This window comes from Dendrobates tinctorius, unplaced genomic scaffold, assembly GCF_039654945.1.
Source record: "Dendrobates tinctorius isolate UK_male_01 unplaced genomic scaffold, ASM3965494v1 ptg000196l, whole genome shotgun sequence".
Classification (NCBI taxonomy): domain Eukaryota; kingdom Metazoa; phylum Chordata; class Amphibia; order Anura; family Dendrobatidae; genus Dendrobates; species Dendrobates tinctorius.
Window position 1 is genome coordinate 18,823,098 of NW_027361863.1, and position 20,316 is coordinate 18,843,413.

The 20,316-nt window shown below is 46.2% G+C and overlaps 1 protein-coding gene across 1 annotated transcript in view; it reads left to right on the plus strand.

Annotated features, from left to right (window-relative positions):
* LOC141056094 (alpha-2-macroglobulin-like protein 1) overlaps nucleotides 1-20,316 on the plus strand; it is an 80,927-nt gene that overhangs the window by 14,039 nt on the left and 46,572 nt on the right. The window contains exons 8-13 of the mRNA XM_073552751.1: nucleotides 3,297-3,418; nucleotides 3,502-3,553; nucleotides 6,595-6,684; nucleotides 6,938-7,114; nucleotides 7,200-7,281; nucleotides 9,857-10,013. Of these exons, the coding sequence (XP_073408852.1) occupies nucleotides 3,297-3,418; nucleotides 3,502-3,553; nucleotides 6,595-6,684; nucleotides 6,938-7,114; nucleotides 7,200-7,281; nucleotides 9,857-10,013 (680 nt within the window). The remainder of the gene's footprint in view (nucleotides 1-3,296; nucleotides 3,419-3,501; nucleotides 3,554-6,594; nucleotides 6,685-6,937; nucleotides 7,115-7,199; nucleotides 7,282-9,856; nucleotides 10,014-20,316) is intronic.

Below are 20,316 nucleotides of genomic sequence, written 5' to 3' on the forward strand. Positions count from 1 at the left end.
ACCCTAACTAACCCTGACCCTAACCCTAACCCTGACCCTAACCCTAACCCTGACCCTAACCCTGACCCTAACCCTTAACCAAACCATACTTAACCCTAACCCAAACCCTAAACCCTAACTAACCCTAACCCTGACCCTAACCCTAACCCTGACCCTAACCCTGACCCTAACCCTAACCCTGACCCTAAACCCCCTTAACTAACCCTAACTCTAACCCAAACCCCTAAATTCCATGGTTAACAAAAAAAAACGCATGTGCAAAAAAACGCATACATAAGCATGCCAATGCGCACATATGCGCACCCATAGACTTATAATGGGTGTCTTGCTGTAAAAAAAACGCATTGCGCGCGCATGCGATTTTTTGAGGCAAGTCGGACGCCCAAAAAATGCAACAGGATGCATTTTGTGCGCCCGAGCGCATACCGCAACAAAACGCATGCGCGGAAAAACGCGTACAAACGCATGTGTATGCGCACATAAGCGCATCCCATGCAAAGTATAGGGAAAAAAAACGCATGCGCTATTTAGCGCTAAAATACCGCGAAAAAAAACGCAAGTGGGAAACCAGCCTAAAACATGACTTTTAATGAGAAAAAATAAAAATTATAATAACAAAGACATGCCAAACAAAAAATGGGGGGAGTACGGGAGGGGTGGAGGGAAATTAAAGGACACGGGTGGGGTCTACGCGTTTCAAGCAGTAAAACTCATTCCTAGGCTACCTCCCCTTCTCCCCCATTTTTTGTTTGGCATGTTTGTGTTATTATATTTTAATTTTTTTCTCATTAAAAGTCATGTTTTAACTCAACACAATTTAGCGGCTGCTGTAACCCCCTCTGTTTTTCCTGTGCTGCCAAGGAGGAACAGTGGACCCAATATAGAAGAACATATTTATTTTAAAAAAACAATGCGTTTCGGAGTTGGATCAACTCCTTCTTCTGGGTGAGTTGTGTGTGCCACAACTCCGATATAAGTATGGAACCAAACGCTAGAAGGCTGCTGCTCCAGCTGTTACACTCACACCCAGCGAGTGGAGAGGAGGATCAGGTGTTGAAAAATTTTTGCTGGTGTATGGGCGTTTCAGCTTCACCTCACATTGTGCAATGAGACTCCTTGTAGAGGTCTCAATAAGCACATCACTGTTTAGCAGAGGTTTGTTCTTTCCAGCAGAGCTTCCATATCGGCATTGTGTTGCACACAGCTCACCTGAAAGGAGTTTATTCAGCTCCGAAACGCGTTGTTTTATTAAAAATTAATCTGTTCCTCTACTCATGGTCCACTGTACCTCTTTGGCAGTGCCTAGATGTAAGAAGATGAGCCAAGACAGAGTCAGTGGTTTTCGGCGCCCTTTAAGGCTGGAACTATTGGGACTGTCACCACTGTTGCCAGGGAAGGTTTTTTCTGGGGGGGGGGGACCTTCACGCTGGACAGCAGGGGGCGCAGGGAATATAAAGAGGACTGAGTGTGGGAATGGGTCAGACTTGGTGAGAAAACGACAGGAGGAAGTTGTCTCCCTCGCCACTGCTCTGACTGACAACTCCTCGCCATTCATCCCTCAGCGTAGTGACTCTAAGATTGACTGTGACACTACTGAGTTACCGCCTGACCCTGTTTTCCTGGACAGCCCTCTTCTGTCTGCAGTTGCAGATAAGCTTACTCGCTCCGTTACTAGAGACTACTCTGGAAGACCGCCCACTGCCGCGGTCTGTGAGTGTGCCCACGGTTCTTGTCCAATGCCATTCCTGAGGAATCTACACAAAGGACAGTTTCCACGTTCCAGCTCACTCAAGCCAAGCCAAACCGGATACATCAGCACCATCGGGAAACAGTGCTTCTCGTTCCTCCGTAATAGAGTCAGAGACTTTGTTCACAATCTGCAACGCCGTGGGGAAATTTTCCAGCCTTCCCCTCGCAAGAAATGCAAGCGATAAGTGACCTTGTTTTTGTATATCTTTCTCACGTGCATTGTGTTTGTGCGTAATTCCCGTCATTGCTGTTACTAGTCTTGTCTCCCTGCATGGAGTATATCTTGTTCAATTATCCTGTTCAGTAAATCCTGTTAACCCCTTCTCTGTCTTCGGTTCTCCACTGCATCCAACGAACCTCTCTCCTTTACATAGACACCACCACAATTTTTTTCTACACCTAATCTTCCTCTCCACTCGCTAGGTGTGAGTGTAATGGCTGGAGCAGCTGCATCCTATGGTTTGGTTCTATACTTACATCAGAGTTGTGCAGCACACAACTCACACAGGTGATAGATATATATCCCACCATCTTCTCGTATACCCTGCAGTATTACACAGGGACTGCTCCCTCTTTCTCTCTCTTTTCATTGCAGTTTTTTGCTGTGAGATTTTTATTGTTTTTTTTTTTGCATGCAAGAAGTTTTTCCCAAGCTTCTATCAAACTTGAAACTTGGACAGGACACGGATGGCGTCTGTGAGCCGTCCAATTTTTTTTTTTTTTTACACAAACCCATAGACTTGCATTTTCCAGTTTTTGTTGCAGACCACTGGATCCACAAAAAAACAAAACAAAACAAAAAAACGCCAATGGAAATGAGAACAGCCCAAAAGATAATAAGTGATACGAGTTGTGTCCGTGAAAAGTTTGCACAAAACCCGTATGGCAAAAACTGATCTTCTGCTGATCACTTCCATTTTGCATTGATGACTAGCAAAAGGCCTCTCTTATTATCCAAAGAGGCGTGGCTTAAATAACCATTGTTCGGCTGCAGTCAGGGAAGGAGGTGGGAAGCTTCTGCTTCAGTCAGTTGTGTTACTGCCAGACGCCGGACAGTGAGGAGGAGGAGGTGGATATGGCTGATCTCCTGCCAAGATTTCTTTATGCATTTCTCAATTTTAATTGAAATATAAGACGAAATAGAATCAAACAAAAATACGAAAATTTGGAAAATAATTATTGGAGCATATTTTTTTCCTACATTTTCAGTGTTTTGTATCCCTATAAACTATATTGCTGGGTGTTACCATTCTCCTTGTCATAGGACGCATCTCAACACTGTCCGATTCTGGCAGCACTGATTGGAAACTGTCAGCATGCAGGGACAACCACCCAACTGGTAACACCCAGGTGTCCATTTACTTCAAAATTGCCAGGAGGAGTGAAAGAGGCACAGATCTAATAAAGTGTGCTCCAAAACTCTCATTTCACATGAAAAAGAGTGATTTTACTAAAATTGATGGGTCGGGGGGGTAGAGACAAGACCCCTTTTTAAGATATGGGAGATATTTTTATCATGTATTTCATGGGTTTTTATGTGTTTGTAGGATTGATAGACATCGTTGTGAGAGTCGAAGCCGTGGCCAGCAGTGAACTCTGTGACGGGAGACCGGTACTTGTGCCCCATGAGGGAAGTATAGACATACTGGAAAGAAAACTTCTGGTCAAAGTAAGATCTTAGGAGGAGTAACGGCGGACGGATTGGAACATGATTCACATTTCCACGGTTTATTCTTCTTCTCTGTTATCTAGGCCAGAGGCGTCACGAAAGAAGATACTCAAAATGCGTACATATGTCTGAACGGTAACACTTGCATCATATATAGAGATGTCTATGTTTATACCGCTTGTTTGTGGGTTTTGAGCGGATCAGGCAGAAATTGAATTTGCCCGATCGCGCCGTTTTTTCTTGATAAATTCGATTAGCGGAGACGTTATTCTCTGCAAATTTAATGTCCCTTGTTACGCTGTTGGGGGTCTCTCCGGACCCCAGAGTGTAATACATATAGCATGTAAAAAAAAATAATAAAAATCGTTATTCTCACCCTCTGTTCACTTTTCTGACCTCCCCGCTACTCGCGGCAACCCATCCCGTCCTCCCCGCTTCATCTGACCCCCAGCTCCTCTCAATCTTTGGTCCTTTCATGCTTCACCGGACTTCTGACTTTTCGGGAGCCCGGGAGGGTCCTTCAAAGCTGCATGGGAGGTCAGTGGCGCATGTTGTGATGTGATGACACTGTTGACTTCCCGTTCGCCCGTGGAGAACCTTTCCGGAAGTCCGGTGCAGCGCGAGAGACTCAATGATTCCAGCGTCCATCAGAAGATGCAGCGAGGAGCGGACGGGTGGCGATGAGTAGTTGAGGGTCCGCCAAGGTGAGTTGAGTATATGACTTTTAAAAAATTTTTTTAATGGACTGAGGGCACATTATAGTTCAGAAAAATGGCGGCCAGTGACCTCCATTTTGTTGAATAAGCGCAGTAGTGAATTACAAAAAAAAAATCCACATTTTGACGAATGTGGATCTTTAAAAACCTCAACTAGAATTTAATTCCACTTCAAATTTATTAGCTCCTCTGTAGCAGAGAGCCTGATTCCCGTGATGTCAGCTTGCTAAAGTTTCAATACAATCATTGTTTTATCAGCAGGAGATTATCACTGCAGGACTAGGTTGTCACCTGCAAGCCAGCCAGGCTAGTCTGTGTAACCCCGCCCCCACCACTGATTGGCAGCTTGCTGACAGTGTGCACAGTAAGCTGCCAATCAGTGGTGTGGGCGGGGTTATACACAGCTCAACATTTGAGCACTGCAACATCTACAGCAGCAAAAACAGGGATTCTTTGAAAACTTCGGCCCAGTAAGTGACACATCGCCGGAATCGGGGTCTCTGCCCCTACATCATGCTGCTCTCAGATAGCATAGTAAAAACCTTCTGACAGTTTCCCTTTAAGTTTTTTTTTTTCTCTAAGCTTCCTCATAGAACTAGAGCTTAGCCAATGTCAACAAAAAAAGAAAAAAACTATGAAAAATGGTCTTACAGAGTTTTTCTGTAGTTTTAATTGTTTTTTTGTATGAAGTCACTTCATTCTGTTTCCAAATGATTTAATGAGCAAGTTTGTAGTGTTCTCCATGCTGAAAACACACTAATATAATTGGCATTGCATTTTTTTTTCATGCAAAAGAAACAATGGTAAAAAATGAGTTATGTCCAATACCGGTGCGCAGGGCCGGACTGGCCATCTGGCAATTCTGGCAAATGCCAGAAGGGTCTGTCTGGTCGTGGGCTGCCTTGTCTGCTACGTTGTTAACAGAATCGGTGTTCTCAAGACACCCATACTGTTAAGAGTTGTGACGGAGCACAAAGTCGCTGACTCCATCACTTACCCCAGGAGGCCACAGGTATCATTAGAAATATTGGTCTTGTAGTCAATCTTCCTTTCCTCCATCCAGGGTAATATTAGTAATTTATCCCATCTGGTTCATGGGGACGGCGACAACATGGGCCTGTGTGATCTCAAATGCCAGGGCTGAATGTCAGCCCCAGTCCATACCTGCCGGTGCGTTGTTCCATTGAAATCAATTGGAAATCAGTTTTAGGCATTTTTTACACAAAAAGAACTTACACTTAGACATTTTCACACTGTATTTTTTGCAGTGTTTTTTTCTGTCCAAATAAAACGTGTCCTGATTTTCGTGTGTATTTTTTTGCTGTGTTATGAGAAAAAGTGGTGAAAATGTAAAAAAAAGAACACAAAATACAGCAAAAATAATGGAAAAATGCTGCAAATAAAACACCATGCTTGCTAAAATAGAACAGTGGAAATGACTTTTACAGTCAGACGTTTCTCATTATAACATGAAGTAGAATTCACAGTCAAATCTGTGTCCCTAGTGAAATAGATCTGTGACCTGATGGGTTTGTGTACTTACTGTGACAATCTATGTCAGACTGCCCCGCTATAGAACGAGAGCTCATGAGTCCAAGTGTCTTCAGTCTCCGCTCCTCCTTCCTGACTGGCAGGTGCAGCTTGTACTGAGCAGTGTGAGAATGGCAGGGAGGAGGGACACTGGGGAGCTGTCAATCAGGCTAGAAGGGCTGACATTTGGCAATAGGGAGGACAGAGGGACACTGATGAGCTGGTAATTAGATGAGGTGTGTTTAGATTTAGCAGCAGAAGGGACACAGAGGAGCTGACAATTAGGTTGGGTGGGCAGAGATTCAGCCGCAGAAGGAAGGAGGGACATTAAGCAGCTGTCAATTAGGATAGGTGGGCTGATTGAAAGCAGCTGTGATGAGGGACACTGACTAGTCAATCAAACTAGGTATGTGAATATTCAGTAGCAGGGAGTAGAACCACTGAGGAAATGTCAATCAGGCACAGTGGTTGGAGATTCAGCAGCAGGGAGGTGGTACCTTGAGGGGCTATCAGTCGCTATCAATCAGATTATGTGGGCGGAGATTTAACAGTAGAAAGAAGGAGGGGCATTGAGGAGTTGTCATTCAACTAGGTGGGTGGAGATTCAGCAGCAGAGAGGAGAATCACTGAGGAGATGCCAATCAGGCACAGTGTTTGGAGATTCAGCAGCAGGAAGGAAGTACCTTGAGGAGCTATCAATCAGGTTTGGTGCACAGAGATTGAATTGAAATATTCAAACAGTATTTTTACAGCAAGTACACCATTCTCATCAGGTCTAAGAGATCTATTTAATAATGTATCACTTTCTATACATGGATAGAAAACTATTACCGTAAATAAGTCCTCAACTTTATTTTAATGTTGTTCTTTTTTTTTTTTTAACATTACTTTTGGGAGACGCAGTAAATCTGTCTGTTCTTCTTTTTCTAGCTACTGTTCCCAGAATAGACGGCTCATTCGCAGTTACTCTTCCAAGAGAATGGGTGCAGGATACTCAGAGCGCGTGTATTGTCGTAGTGGGTAAGGTCAAACACATCCCATCAAAGATCTAAGCGATAAATCGGTGTGTTATACAGTAAATGTATAAATTGGCCAAAGTGAAATTTACAACTTAAATCTACCTTAAAAACTTTGCAAAAACTTTCTATATCTTGGATTGATCTCGACTTCCATTGCGCTTTATACTCCGGTCACAGACCTTTAGGGGTTTGTGCCTGCAATGATTGTAATCAAGTTCATTGATAGATCCCAACGTTTCAACGTTTTGTCGCAGGGGACGGTGTCGGGATATCACTGCAAAACCTTGACAATCTGATAACAATGCCCTACGGCTGCGGAGAGCAAAATATGATAACCGTTTGCCCTATGGTAAGCGTGCTCCTGTATCTGGACGTCACCGGACAGTTGACGACTACACAAAGAGATACCATCATATCCTACCTGCAAGATGGTGAGTTACTCCTATTCTCAGACATCCTCTATAATGAAGTCCTTGTACCGTCCCCTAACTACTATCCCAATGTCGCCATCACCAGGATATGCACGACAGCTCCAATACAAACACCCGGATGGCTCATTCAGTGTATTTGGGCCAAGTTATTCAGAAGGAAGTTCTTGGTGAATATATTTCCTCTCCTCTTACTTGACTTTCTTTTCTCCTAGAATAAAAAAAAACGCAAATAAAAGCAAATTTGAAAAATTTAGCAAAATGCAACTGAAATCCCCCTTCTTCCCACTCTTCCTGACTTCTACTTAAAGCGAACCTGTCACCGGGTTTGACCGTTGTGAGATAAGGTCACCGTCTTTCAGGTCTGATATACAGCATTCTATAATAGTGTATATCTGCCCCCAACCCGATCTGAAAGGCAAGAAATACAGCTTTTATTATACTGGCGGTCTGGTCTGAGGGGTGTCGCTCTTCTTGATCCGGCGCCTCCCTTCTTCTTGTGATGACATCCTCCTCCTTCCTGCTTTGTGTGGACGACGCCTTCCTACATTATCCACACAGTCTACCTGGCATCGCGCCCCTGCGCAGGCGTACTTCTCTGCCGTAATAAAGTCCTACAAGAAGAAGAAAGTATCAAAAAATATATATACTGGACATATAGGCAATAACTCTGAATACCAAAATAACACAGGAAAGCAAAAAAAGGACATGATCACAAATATTATGACAATACCTTATTAAAGAAAAATACAAACATAAAGACGTACACGTAAAAAGTTTAACAAAACATAAGACAAGGACACATAAAAAATGGTGATAAAACAACAGGTCAGGAGAGGATGCTTGTCAAGGGGTGCTTCTCCGATACCACACAATCAACAGAGCGAGGGAAGTGTGAACAATCCCAAGACCTTTATTATAGGCAAAACTAAAAGGTCCATAAACAATCCACCACACTGAGGATACAATAGTCCAGAACACGAATGCAGTTCAGGAACAGGATGAATGTCCAAGGACATGAGAGTCCAATAATCCAGCAGACAGAGGATAAAATGGGTCCATATGCTTCCCCTTCTCTCTGACATGCCGTCTTCACACGATCATCACCACACAGGGTCTGACTTGAACAGCTCCTGTCCTCCCCAGCCCCCTCCTTATGTCCAGGGGTAGTCAGACAGGTTGGAGCGGTTTTCAGGCCTCTCAGTCCTGACAAAGGTGCCTTGGGGATTAAGGCACTACATGGGGTTCACCAAGAGGCATAGATACAATCAGGCTGCAGACAGTAAGTGAGCTAATCCAATTATCAGACTTTTGGAAGGTATGGTAATTGAGACTCTAGACAATATGGGGAATACACAGAATGATACAGGGCAACAAGAGAACACTATGGAAATCCGTAAAATATAAATAGACACAAAATGAAACCCATATAACATATCACACCATCACAAAGCTCACTAGCATCCATTTTACTAGAGGGAATGAAAGGCATATGAATGGGCTATCCATAGGACGCCAGAATAATCTAATAAACGTGTACAATAAAGAGTGGCATAAAAGTGAGGTGAATGGAAAACCTCCAAATGCTACAGGTGTATGATGTGAAAGAATAATGATGGAAATGAATAAAAATGAGTGATATATTTGATTAAGGTATAATAATACCTATGAGAAAAAGTGCAGTAGTGCATAAAGTGCCAAAATATGTATATAGGATTTGATAATATTTCATCTATATATCCCTAAGTGTATAGTGTATCCAAAGGATACATAGAAAATATTCCATGTATCGCTAGGATTTTTATTATTGGGATAGTACTTCTCTGCCCTGCAGTGTGCAGGCGCCGGGGCTCTCTCACCTTTCCCGGAACTTGTGCACAGCAGTACTTTGCTCTGCCCTCAACAGGGCAGATAAGTACGCCAGCGCAGGAGCGCGATGCCGAGGACACTTTGGATGATGTGGGAACCCAAAATCCACGCGATCCAAGCAGGAGGAGGACGTCATCGCAAGAAAATGGGAGGCGCCGGACCAAGAACATAGACGCCCCTCGGTCTGGACCTCCCGCAGGTGAGTATAATAAAAGCCCTTTTTCTTGTCTTCCAGGACAGCTTATGTCCAGTGTTATAGAATGCTGTATATCAGGCCTGAAAGGTGGTGACCGTATCTCCTATCGAACAAACCTGGTAACAGGTTCCCTTTAACTTATTAACCCACATAAAGCTTTGGACAAAATGGCCCTGATTCATCAAGATTGCCATATTCTCCGCCGCTCTTGATGAATAAGATGCAGGACTGTGCACCTCTTAATGAATGTGGCGCATCTTTAGCTGCTCTTTGGATCGGCCATATATTTCTGTTGCAATTTATGTCACTTTTATGGAGTACATGATGATGAATTTGTTGGGCCATGCACTTTTCCATGAGTTGGCCGAGTTTGCCATCACTTGTGAAAATGGCAAAATCAGAAAAACATTTTGCACAACTTCGAGTAGTGTGAACATTTTTGAACATTTCAAGCAATTTTGCACCAGAAATCTGCTGGATTATTCAGCCCTCTATGGACAGACAGGGAGTCTCGTCATCCACCGGCAGACTTTCTCCCCACCAGGATCTGGGTCATCCTATTCTCTACGCACGCAGCTTTCTATTCCATTTGTACATTGTCCGATGTTTTCCATTCTACTCTGATTTGCTCTAAGGATTTTCATCCTACTTGTCACTTACAGAACTGTCTGTGTCCCCAGGCTCACCGCATTCACGATCAAGTGTTTCTGGCAGACTTTCTCCTACATCTTTATTGATATTAATGTGATAGACGAGGCTTTGGTATGGCTGGGACAACAGCAGCAACCGGATGGCTGCTTCATCATTCGAGGGATAGTGATTCACACAAACATGAAGGTAACTCAGAGAAGAGGACACAATCCTCTCATTATGTAGCCACAATCTTGTTTCTAAAGCCACACATTAAGAAAAACAGCTGTAATCAAGGCCTAATTATTCACAATATCTCATTCAGCTCAACTGATTTTATACCTCTTGGACAGAAGCATAATTGTATTTTTCCCATTAATTTAACTGAGATTATATTACTCCACATGTAAAAGCATAGAACTACTATAATACTGCCCCTATATACAAGAATATAACTACTATAATACTGCCCCTATGTACAAGAATATAACTACTATAATACTGCTCCTATGTACAAGAATATAACTACTATAATACTGCTCCTATGTACAATATAACTACTATAATACTGCCCCCTATGTACAAGAATATAACTGCTATAATACTACCCCTATGTACAAGAATATAACAACTATAATACTGCTCCTATGTGCAAGAATATAACTACTATAATACTACCCCTATGTATAAGAATATAACTACTATAATACTGCTCCTATGTACAGGAATATAACTACTATAATACTGCCCCTATGAACAAGAATTTAACTACTATAATACTGCTCCTATGTGCAAGAATATAACTACTATAATACTACCCCTATGTATAAGAATATAACTACTATAATACTGCCCCTATGTACAAGAATATAACTACTATAATACTGCCCCGATGTACAAGATTATAACTACTATAATACTGCCCCTATGTACAAGAATATAACTACTATAATACTGCCTCCTATGTACAAGAATATAGCTACTATAATACTGCTCCTATGTACAAGAATATAACTACTAAAATACTGCTCCTATGTACAAGAATATAACTACTATAATACTGCCCTTATGTACAAGAATATAACTACTATAATACTGCCCTTATGTACAAGAATATGACTACTATAATACTGCCCCTATATACAAGAATATAACTACTATAATGCTGCTCCTATGTACAAGAATATAACTACTATAATACTGCCTCCTTTGTACAAGAATATAACTACTATAATACAGCTCCTATGTAGAAGAATATAACTACTATAATACTGCCTCCTATGTACAAGAATATAACTACTATAATACTCCCCTATGTACAAGAATATAACTACTATAATACTGTTAGGCGTCGGATTCCTGCAGCTGCACAGCAGGAATCCAGAGCCATCCAGCTGTCTCCCATTCCTTTCCGACCGCTCAGGGACCTGCACGGCAATTTCGGCGATCCAGGCACCCTGCTCAGACCAGCTGTCTGGGTCTGGAAGTTGCTGCTACCTCTGGACCAGTAATGGCTATACTTGCTATGTGTGAATGGTGACGGATGTATGATTCTGGTGACTGACTCATTTGAAACTCCTTCCCTCTGATATTACACATGTGGATAGGGAACTAGAGAGATAGTCAGTGGCAAGCTATAGGCCACAGTGCATACCACACCTCTGCACTAGCGTCCGATGGTGTCACGCCTCACGGCACTATTGTATAGCAGCAGTAGTTACCGCCGCCCTGCAGTTAGCAGCACTTACCGGCGTCCGCGGTTGCGACGCCGCACGCACGGTAGGTCAAGACGGACACCGACCTCTGTCTTGGGCCGTGTCCTGTGACCATATACCGTGTGTGCACGCCAGCTGAGACCTGTGAAGCTAACAGGCTCGGCGTTTATGCTTTATTTGTACTAAAGCGCCTCTAAGAGTTTAACAGAGTCCGCTCTGCGCACCCCGGGTGACGTTTAACCCGAGTGCAGTATACCGCCATATAAGCGAGTCCGCCATTACTCAGCAGCGGTTGTTACACCTACTGCACAGTGGACCCTAGGGCAGCGAACACACTTCCTATTATTTATATCTAGTGCGTTCTGCCGTCCCTAACATTATACTAGCGCCAGGGTCTGGCTAGTAATGGCGGACCTGCAGCAGCTGCAGCGGTACATTCGGCAGCAGGAGAGCAGGTTAGCGGCTATCGAGGTCTCCACCTCAGCTTCGAATGTTACGGTAGCCGCTGCTCAGTCAGTCACAGAGGCTGTCTCATGCGTGCCCACACTCATGCCTATACCGACAATATCTTGCCTCCCGCTCCCCGACAAGTTTTCGGGTGACAGCGCCACCTGTATGGGATTCGTGAGTCAGTGCTCTATCCAGCTTGAGTTACTGGCTGCACAGTTCCCTACAGAGCAGGCTAAGGTGGGTTTTATTGTTTCTCTTTTACCTGGCAGGGCATTAGAGTGGGCTACGCCATAGTGGGAGCGTGATGATCCCGTGGTTCAGGGGGCTGCTCAGTTCCTCGCGGCTCTGAAGCAGGTATTTTTGGGACCACGGATCACGCACGACACCTCTCTGCAATTATTGGCCCTAATGCTGGGGTCTCTCTCGGTCAGCCATTATGCCTTCCGATTCCGGACATTGGCTTCCGAACTAGAGTGGCCCGATAAAGCACTCATCCCTGTGTTTTGGAGAAGGTTAGCAGAGCATGTCAAAGATGCTCTAGCAACCAGAGAGGTCCCCACAAGTCTGGAGGAAGTGATTGCCTTCTCCACCCGCATTGATCTCCGGTTTATGGAGCGCGGGCTGGAACGTGCGCAATCCAGACGAAGGGTTAACTTGGCTCCCACCCTCACCGAGCCGCTAAGATCTTCCGCTCAGGAGCTTACATCCTCCGAACCTATGGAGGTGTCTCGCACCGGCTCCAAGCCACGTAATGTGCGAAGCTTCGCACGTTGTTACCGGTGCCGGCAGTTTGGTCACTCGGCTAGTGGGTCGCCCTCCCAGGGCTGTGGGGTACTCGGTACCGGGCCGGTGTCAGCGGGATGTGTCACAGCAGCGGTGACCTGGTCCGTGGCCCTGGGCGCCCAAGTAATGGGGGAATTGAATGGTTTGAATGCGGGTAATTGAATGAATAGTTCGTGACGCCACCTGTGGTGTTCAGGAAGTGAGATGTGAAGCCGACGCTGCATGCACATCCTCTGGGACTGGTGGTGTGTTGCAACCAAGATGGTGAAGCTCCCCACAGGTGGAGCTGTAGTCCCAGGGCAGTGTAGATGTAGGGGTATAGGAGAGGCACAGGCGGTGTAGAAGTTGGTACCCAGATGTAGTGGTACAGGGTGTGTTGGCTCAGGAATAAATGGAGGACACCAGGGCTTGTAGTTCCAAAGCTCTATTCAGTCTGTAGTGTACTCAGGTGCCTGCCTCCATGCCGTGTCCTCCGGGTCAGGGACTCAGTCAACCTCCAGGAGAGATGGAATGCTCCCTTCCAACACTCCACCAACATGTGCCTTTCTGAACGTCTCCTGTTATAGCGCCTTTTGTGTGAAGCACTCCTAGTATTGAGTTACACTGGAGTTACTCCTGACAGATGTTCCCAAGAACTATACTTGAACGGCAGACAGCTCTAGCCTGCTTCGGGGACCCCTTGCTCCTGAGTCCCGGCTCACTATCAATGTTGCTGTTGTGCCCCAAGTCTGAGGTGGGAGTAGTGCATTTACAGCCCACTATTCCTTCGGTGTCTGCTGCAGGATCATTAGTATCCATACAACCTCGGGGACCGGGCCCCGGTCTTGCGCTTAGAACTTCTAGGCAGGGTTCTCTCCTAACCCACGTCCTCTTTTCTCTTTTACTCCTACGTTCCGTACTAGTCGTCTTATGGAAGATCAGGTTTCTGTTCAATGTCTTTCTCCTTCTTTCCTTTCCCGTGCCTGCAGACCCAGGTCACTGAGATCTGCTGCAGCACCTCCTTCCTCCATCCCTCTCCCAGGGATCTTCTCTCCTTCCTCCTCACTGACTGACTGACCTGAAATTCTAAACCTTCCCACTCTTTTATGTATTGTAACTCCACCCGCCTCCCAGCACATTTCGTGTTCCAAGCAGGGAGCCACCAAAAGTGCTCTGCTACACTCCAAGCACGGAGCCGCAATGTGGCTTTGCTGAACTACTGTGTTGTGTGGGATGCAAGTGTTGGAGTGTGGTCAGGAGCCTCCAACTCACCTGGAAGGTGGGGTACCACACCTCAGGAGGAGGTGCTGTACCTCTGTGGCAACTGAATCCTCAGGGGCGCCACACTAGCATGTGTCCTCTGCGGTCGGAAAAACGATCACGTCCAGTGGTCGTAGGTGGTGGCCAGACAAATATGAAACCCTTCTCTCCCAAACCGGTATTCCGAGGGACATTAGATAGTGGAGCCTCCACCTGGGAGGTAGAGGTTACCGTGGATTCCGGGGTTTAGGGGAACTTTATGCCCTCGACCTTCGCCCAGAAACTCGCTATTCCACTGGTGTTACTGCCCCAACCTCTGACCATCAGGGTGGTTAATGGTGCACCTTCTCAGGTGACCCACCAGACAACCCCACTCGGGCTCTCAATCTCACCCTCTCATTGTGAGATTCTGTCCTTGTTCATTTTGCCAGATTGCATCGACCAGGTGCTTCTCGGAGTTCCCTGGCTCCGTTGTCACTCCCCTCATATTGATTGGGCTTCGGGGAATATACTGGGTTGGAGCAAGGACTGTGAGGGAAGGTGCCTGAAGGGCAGTGTTCAGGTAGCTTCCACTGAAGTGCCCGCGGATCTCTCCGCGCTTCCTAAACCTTACGACCAGTACGCGGACATCTCTTAAAAAATCTGCGGAGACACTCCCGCCGCACCGTCCTTACAATTGCCCGATTGATCTTCTGCCAGGAACGGAACCTCCTAGAGGCTATGTGTATCTGCTGTCACTACCTGAGACAGAGGCTATGTCTCAATATATCCGGGAGAACCTGGCCAGAGGTTTTATCAGAAAGTCGATGTTGCCGGCTGGTGCAGGGTACTTCTTCGTGCAGAAGAGCGGAGAGTTACGTCCCTGCATTGACTACAGAGGTCTCAACGCCATTGCAGTTAAAAACAAATACCCTCTCCCGTTGATCTCTGAGCTATTTGACAGGTTGCGAGGGGCCCGGATCTTTACGAAATTAGATCTACGGGGGGCGTACAACCTGATCCGCATTTGCGAAGGAGACGAGTGGAAGACAGCCTTTAATACCAGGGATGGCCACTATGAATATCTGGTCATGCCCTTCGGCCTTTGTAATGCGCCTGCTGTCTTCCATGATTTCGTCAACGATGTCTTCCGCGATATGCTCTCCACCTCGGTGGTGGTCTATCTGGATGACATCCTCACCTTCTCGCCAGATTTGACCGCCCACCGGAGAGATGTCTGCAGTGTCTTCGACCGTCTGCGGGCGAACTCTCTTTTCGCCAAGCTGGAGAAGTGCCAGTTTGAGCAGGAGTCCTTGCCATTCCTGAGCTACATCATCTCGGCCCAGGGGTTGGCTATGGATCCTGCCAAACTGCAAGCGGTAATGGACTGGCAGGAACCACACTCACTCAAAGCGGTGCAGCGCTTACTAGGGTTCGTCAACTATTACCTCCAGTTCATACCTCACTTCACACTGGTAGCTCCTTTGGTTGCTCTCACAAAGAAAGGAGCTAATCCTAACGCTTGGTCTGAACAGGTCTCCAAGGCCTTCTCGTCTCTAAAATCGCATTTTACTGGCGCTCCCATCTTACACCGTCCCGATGTGGATAAACCGTTTATCCTGTAGGTGGATGCCTCTTCCATCGGTGCAGGAGCAGTCCTTTTCCAGAAGGATGCTCAAGGTCGGAAGCATCCCTGCTTCTTCTTCTCTAAGACCTTCTCACCGGCGGAGAAGAATTACTCCATCGGGGACAGGGAGTTGCTAGCAATGAAGTTGGCCTTTTCCGAGTGGAGACATCTCCTGGAGTGAGCCCGGTTTCCCTTCCAGGTGTATACGGACCATAAAAATCTGGTCTATTTACAAACGGCCCAGCGCTTGAACTCTCGTCAAGCTAGGTAGTCGCTCTTCTTCTGCCACTTCCGCTTCACCTTGCACTATCTCTCTGGAGAGAAGAACGTCCGTGCGGATGCTCTCTCGCGCTCGGTGGTCTCAGCGGAAGAAGGGGAGGCTGAGCCACGGTTAATTCTCCCTCCGGAGAGCTTTACGACTGTGGCTCCAGTTGCTCTTGAGTCAGTGCCACCGGGCAAGACCTTTGTGCTTCCTCAGCTACGGCCGAAGTTTCTTGCCTGGGCACACGCGTCCAGGGTGTGTGGTCACTTTGGCAATAAGCGGACCACAGAACTCCTGGCAAGGTCGTATTGGTGGCCGCACATGGCTCGAGACACTGAGGAATACATACAAGCATGCGTCTCGTGTGCACGGAACAGGTCCTCTAGACAGAGGCTGGCTGGGTTATTGTACCCTTTGCCGGTGGTGGATAGACATTGGGAGATGGTTGGCATGGATTTTGTAGTTGGCCTGCCCAAGTCTGGTGGCAGTATGGTCATCTGGGTGGTCACCGACCATTTTTTTAAAATGGTGCATCTGGTGCCACTCGCACGGTTGCCTTCCGCTCGTGGTCTTGCCACACTGTTCATAAAACATGTATTCCGTCTGCATGGCATGCCGGACAAAACTGTCAGTGATCGAGGTCCCCAGTTCGCGTCCCGGTTTTGGAGGGAGCTCTGCAGCCTACTCAGCATTGAGCTAAACCTGTCCTCCGCTTACCATCCCGAGACGAACGGCTTGGTTGAGAGAGCCAACCAAACCTTGGTCACGTACCTGCGGCATTTCATCTCTGCCAGGCAGGATGACTGGACATCCTTGCTATCATGGGCTGAATTTGCCCTGAATAATTCAGTGGCTGATTCCACTGGTCAGATGCCGTTCCTTTTAAATTACAGCCAGCATCCGCGCATCCCTGTCCTGATGCCAGTGTCCTCCGCTGACTCCAGAGTGGCAGACTGGGCAGTGGAGGCTCGCGACATTTGGGATCGCACTCAGGATGCTATTCGTGCCCTTAAAGAAAAAATGAGGGCATTCGCCGACACACATTGGCGACCCGCTCCAACCTTTTCCCCCGGCGACTTGGTGTGGCTCTCTGCTCGAAACATCAAGCTGTGGGCCGAGTCCTCCAAGTTTGCGCCGCGATACATCGGACCTTTTAAGGTTCTCGAGCGAATCAGCTCGGTGGTCTACCGCCTGGCTCTTCCTCCACATTTAGCCATTTCTGACGTTTTCCATGTGTCCCTTCTCAAACCTGTTCACATGGCCCGCTTCTCTGAGTCATCTGCCGGGTCATCAGACTTGTCTTTGGACGAGTTTGAGGTTAACGCCATTGTGGGAGGCAGGATTGTGCGTGGCAAAAAGTTTTATTTGGTGGACTGGAAGGGTCATGGTCCAGAGGCCTGGACCTGGGAGCCAGTGGAGAACATCCACGCTCCGCTCCTGATCACGGCCTTTGAGCGTAGCAAGGCTCAGCAGTGGGGGGCCCTAGGAGGGGAGGTAATGTTAGGCATCAGATTCCTGCAGCTGCACAGCAGGAATCCAGAGCCATACATCCAGCGGTCTCCCACTCCTTTCCGACCACTCAGGGAGCTGCACAGCAATCTCAGTGATCCAGGGACCCTGCTCAGACCAGCTCTTTAGGTCTGGATGCTGCTGCCACCTCTGGACCAGCAATAGTAGCGCAACCTGCTTTGCAGGAAACCACTCCAGAGTAGTGTTGAGTAGAGTTGAGCGATACCGTCCGATACTTCAAAATATCGGATCGGAATGGATCGGCCGATCTTAAAAAAAAATATCGGTATCGCCGATGCCGATACCGGAAGTCCCATTCAAGTCTATGAGACTTCCGGTATCGGAATTGGAAAAACCCTTTCCTGCCCTTGTACAGCCTCTCGGGGGTCTGTACGGGCCTTCCGGGGGTCTCTGCTGGCCTGCCGGGGGGCTGTGCCGGCCTGCCGGTGGGCTGTGCGGACTGCCCGGGGTCTGTACCGGCCTGCCGGGGGGCTGTGCCGGCCTGCCGGGGGGCTGTGTGGACTGCCCGGGGTCTGTACCGGCCTGCCGGGGGGCTGTGCCGGCCTGCCGGTGGTCTGTGCACCCTGTGGGGGTCTGTACCGGCCTGCCGGGGGGCTGTGCTGATGTCCGGGGGTCCCACACAGCTTTTACCATAAAGTGAGACTAGGGACTTTTTTTTTTTTAAGTGGCGGAGGAATACAGTGCGGAAGGATACCTACCTTCCGTCATTGGATTCCTGCAGCCTGTAGAGAGCGGCAGCATCAGCTGATGCTGCAGTTCTCTACCCAAGATCGTCGTGGGACACACTCGTGGACTGCTTCGGATCATGGGTGAGTATTTTTGTGGTTTGTTATGTTAATATTTATTCCGTAAAAGACAATGGCTTCGGGGAACAATGTGACAAGTATTGGTAAGTATGTTACTCTTTGTTATATGTACTGTATGTCTATGTATGTATTGTATGAATGTATTGTATGTAGTATGTATGTAGTATGTATGTAGCATGTATGTAGTATGTATGTAGCATGTAGTATGTATGTAGCATGCATGTAGTATATATGTAGTATGTATGTAGCATGTAGTATGTATGTAGCATGCATGTAGTATATATGTAGTATGTATGTAGTATGTATGTAGCATGCATGTAGTATGTATGTAGTATGTATGTAGCATGCATGTAGTATATATGTAGTATGTATGTAGCATGTAGTATGTAGCATGCATGTAGTATGTATGTAGCATGTAGTATGTATGTAGCATGCATGCAGTATGTATGTAGCATGCATGTAGTATATATGTAGTATGTATGTAGTATGTATGTAGCATGTAGTATGTATGTAGCATGCAGTATGTATGTAGTATGTATGTAGCATGTAGTATGTATGATGCATATATGTAGTATGTATGTAGCATGTAGTATGTATGTAGCATGCATTTAACACATTAGCCGGATGATGGGACTACTACTGTCCCATCATTGGCTAATGTGTCAATCACTGTCATGGTAGCAGGCATCGCCCGATGGGACTTGTAGTCCTATCGGACGATGCCTGCACAGACCCCCGGACATCAGCACAGCCCCCCGGCAGGCCGGCACAGCCCCCCGGCAGGCCGGCACAGCCCCCCGGCAGGCCGGTACAGACCCCCACAGGGTGCACAGACCACCGGCAGGCCGGCACAGCCCCCCGGCAGGCCGGTACAGACCCCGGGCAGTCCACACAGCCCCCCGGCAGGCCGGCACAGCCCCCTGGCAGGCCGGCAGAGACCCCCCGGAAGGCCCGAAATGACGGCGCATCATGATGCGCACACACCGCGCATCATGATGACGTCATTTCGGCTGTCAATCAACTTTGAACTTCCGATTCCGATGCCCGATATTGAAAAAATATCCTCATTTAGTCGGCACTACAAAGTGGGCGACTCTATTGGGATATATATTTGGTTCCGTATGGTGTTGTTTTATACACATATATACTACATGCATGCAACATACAAATATACTACATATATACTACATGCAACATGCATACTACATATATACTACATGCATGCAACATACATACAACATATATACTACATGCATGCAACATGCATACTACATGCATGCAACATACTACATATATACCACATGCATGCAACATACTACATATATACCACATATATACTACATGCATGCAACATACATATATACTACATATATACTACATGCAACATGCATGCAACATACATACAACATATATACTACATGCATGCAACATGCATACTACATATACTGCATGCAACATACTACATATATACCACATGCATGCAACATACTATATATCACATATATACTACATGCAACATGCATACTACATATATACTACATGCATGCAACATACATACTACATATATACCACATATATACTACATGCATACTACATATATACCACATGCATGCAACATACATATATACAACATATATACTACATGCATGCAACATACATATATACAACATATATACTACATGCAACATACATACTACATATATACTACATGCATGCAATATACATGCATACTACATATATACCACATGCATGCAACATACATATATGCAACATATATACTACATGCATGCAACATGCATACTACATATATACCACATATATACTACATGCATGCAACATACATATATACCACATGCAACATACATACTACATATATACTACATATATACTACATGCATGCAACATGCATACTACATATATACTACATATATACTACATGCATACTACATACATACTACATATATACCACATATATACTACATGCATACTACATACACTCACTGGCCACTTTATTAGGTACACCATGCTAGTAAGGGGTTGGACCCCCTTTTGCCTTCAGAACTGCCTCAATTCTTCGTGGCAGAGATTCAACAAGGTGCTGGAAGCATTCCTCAGAGAT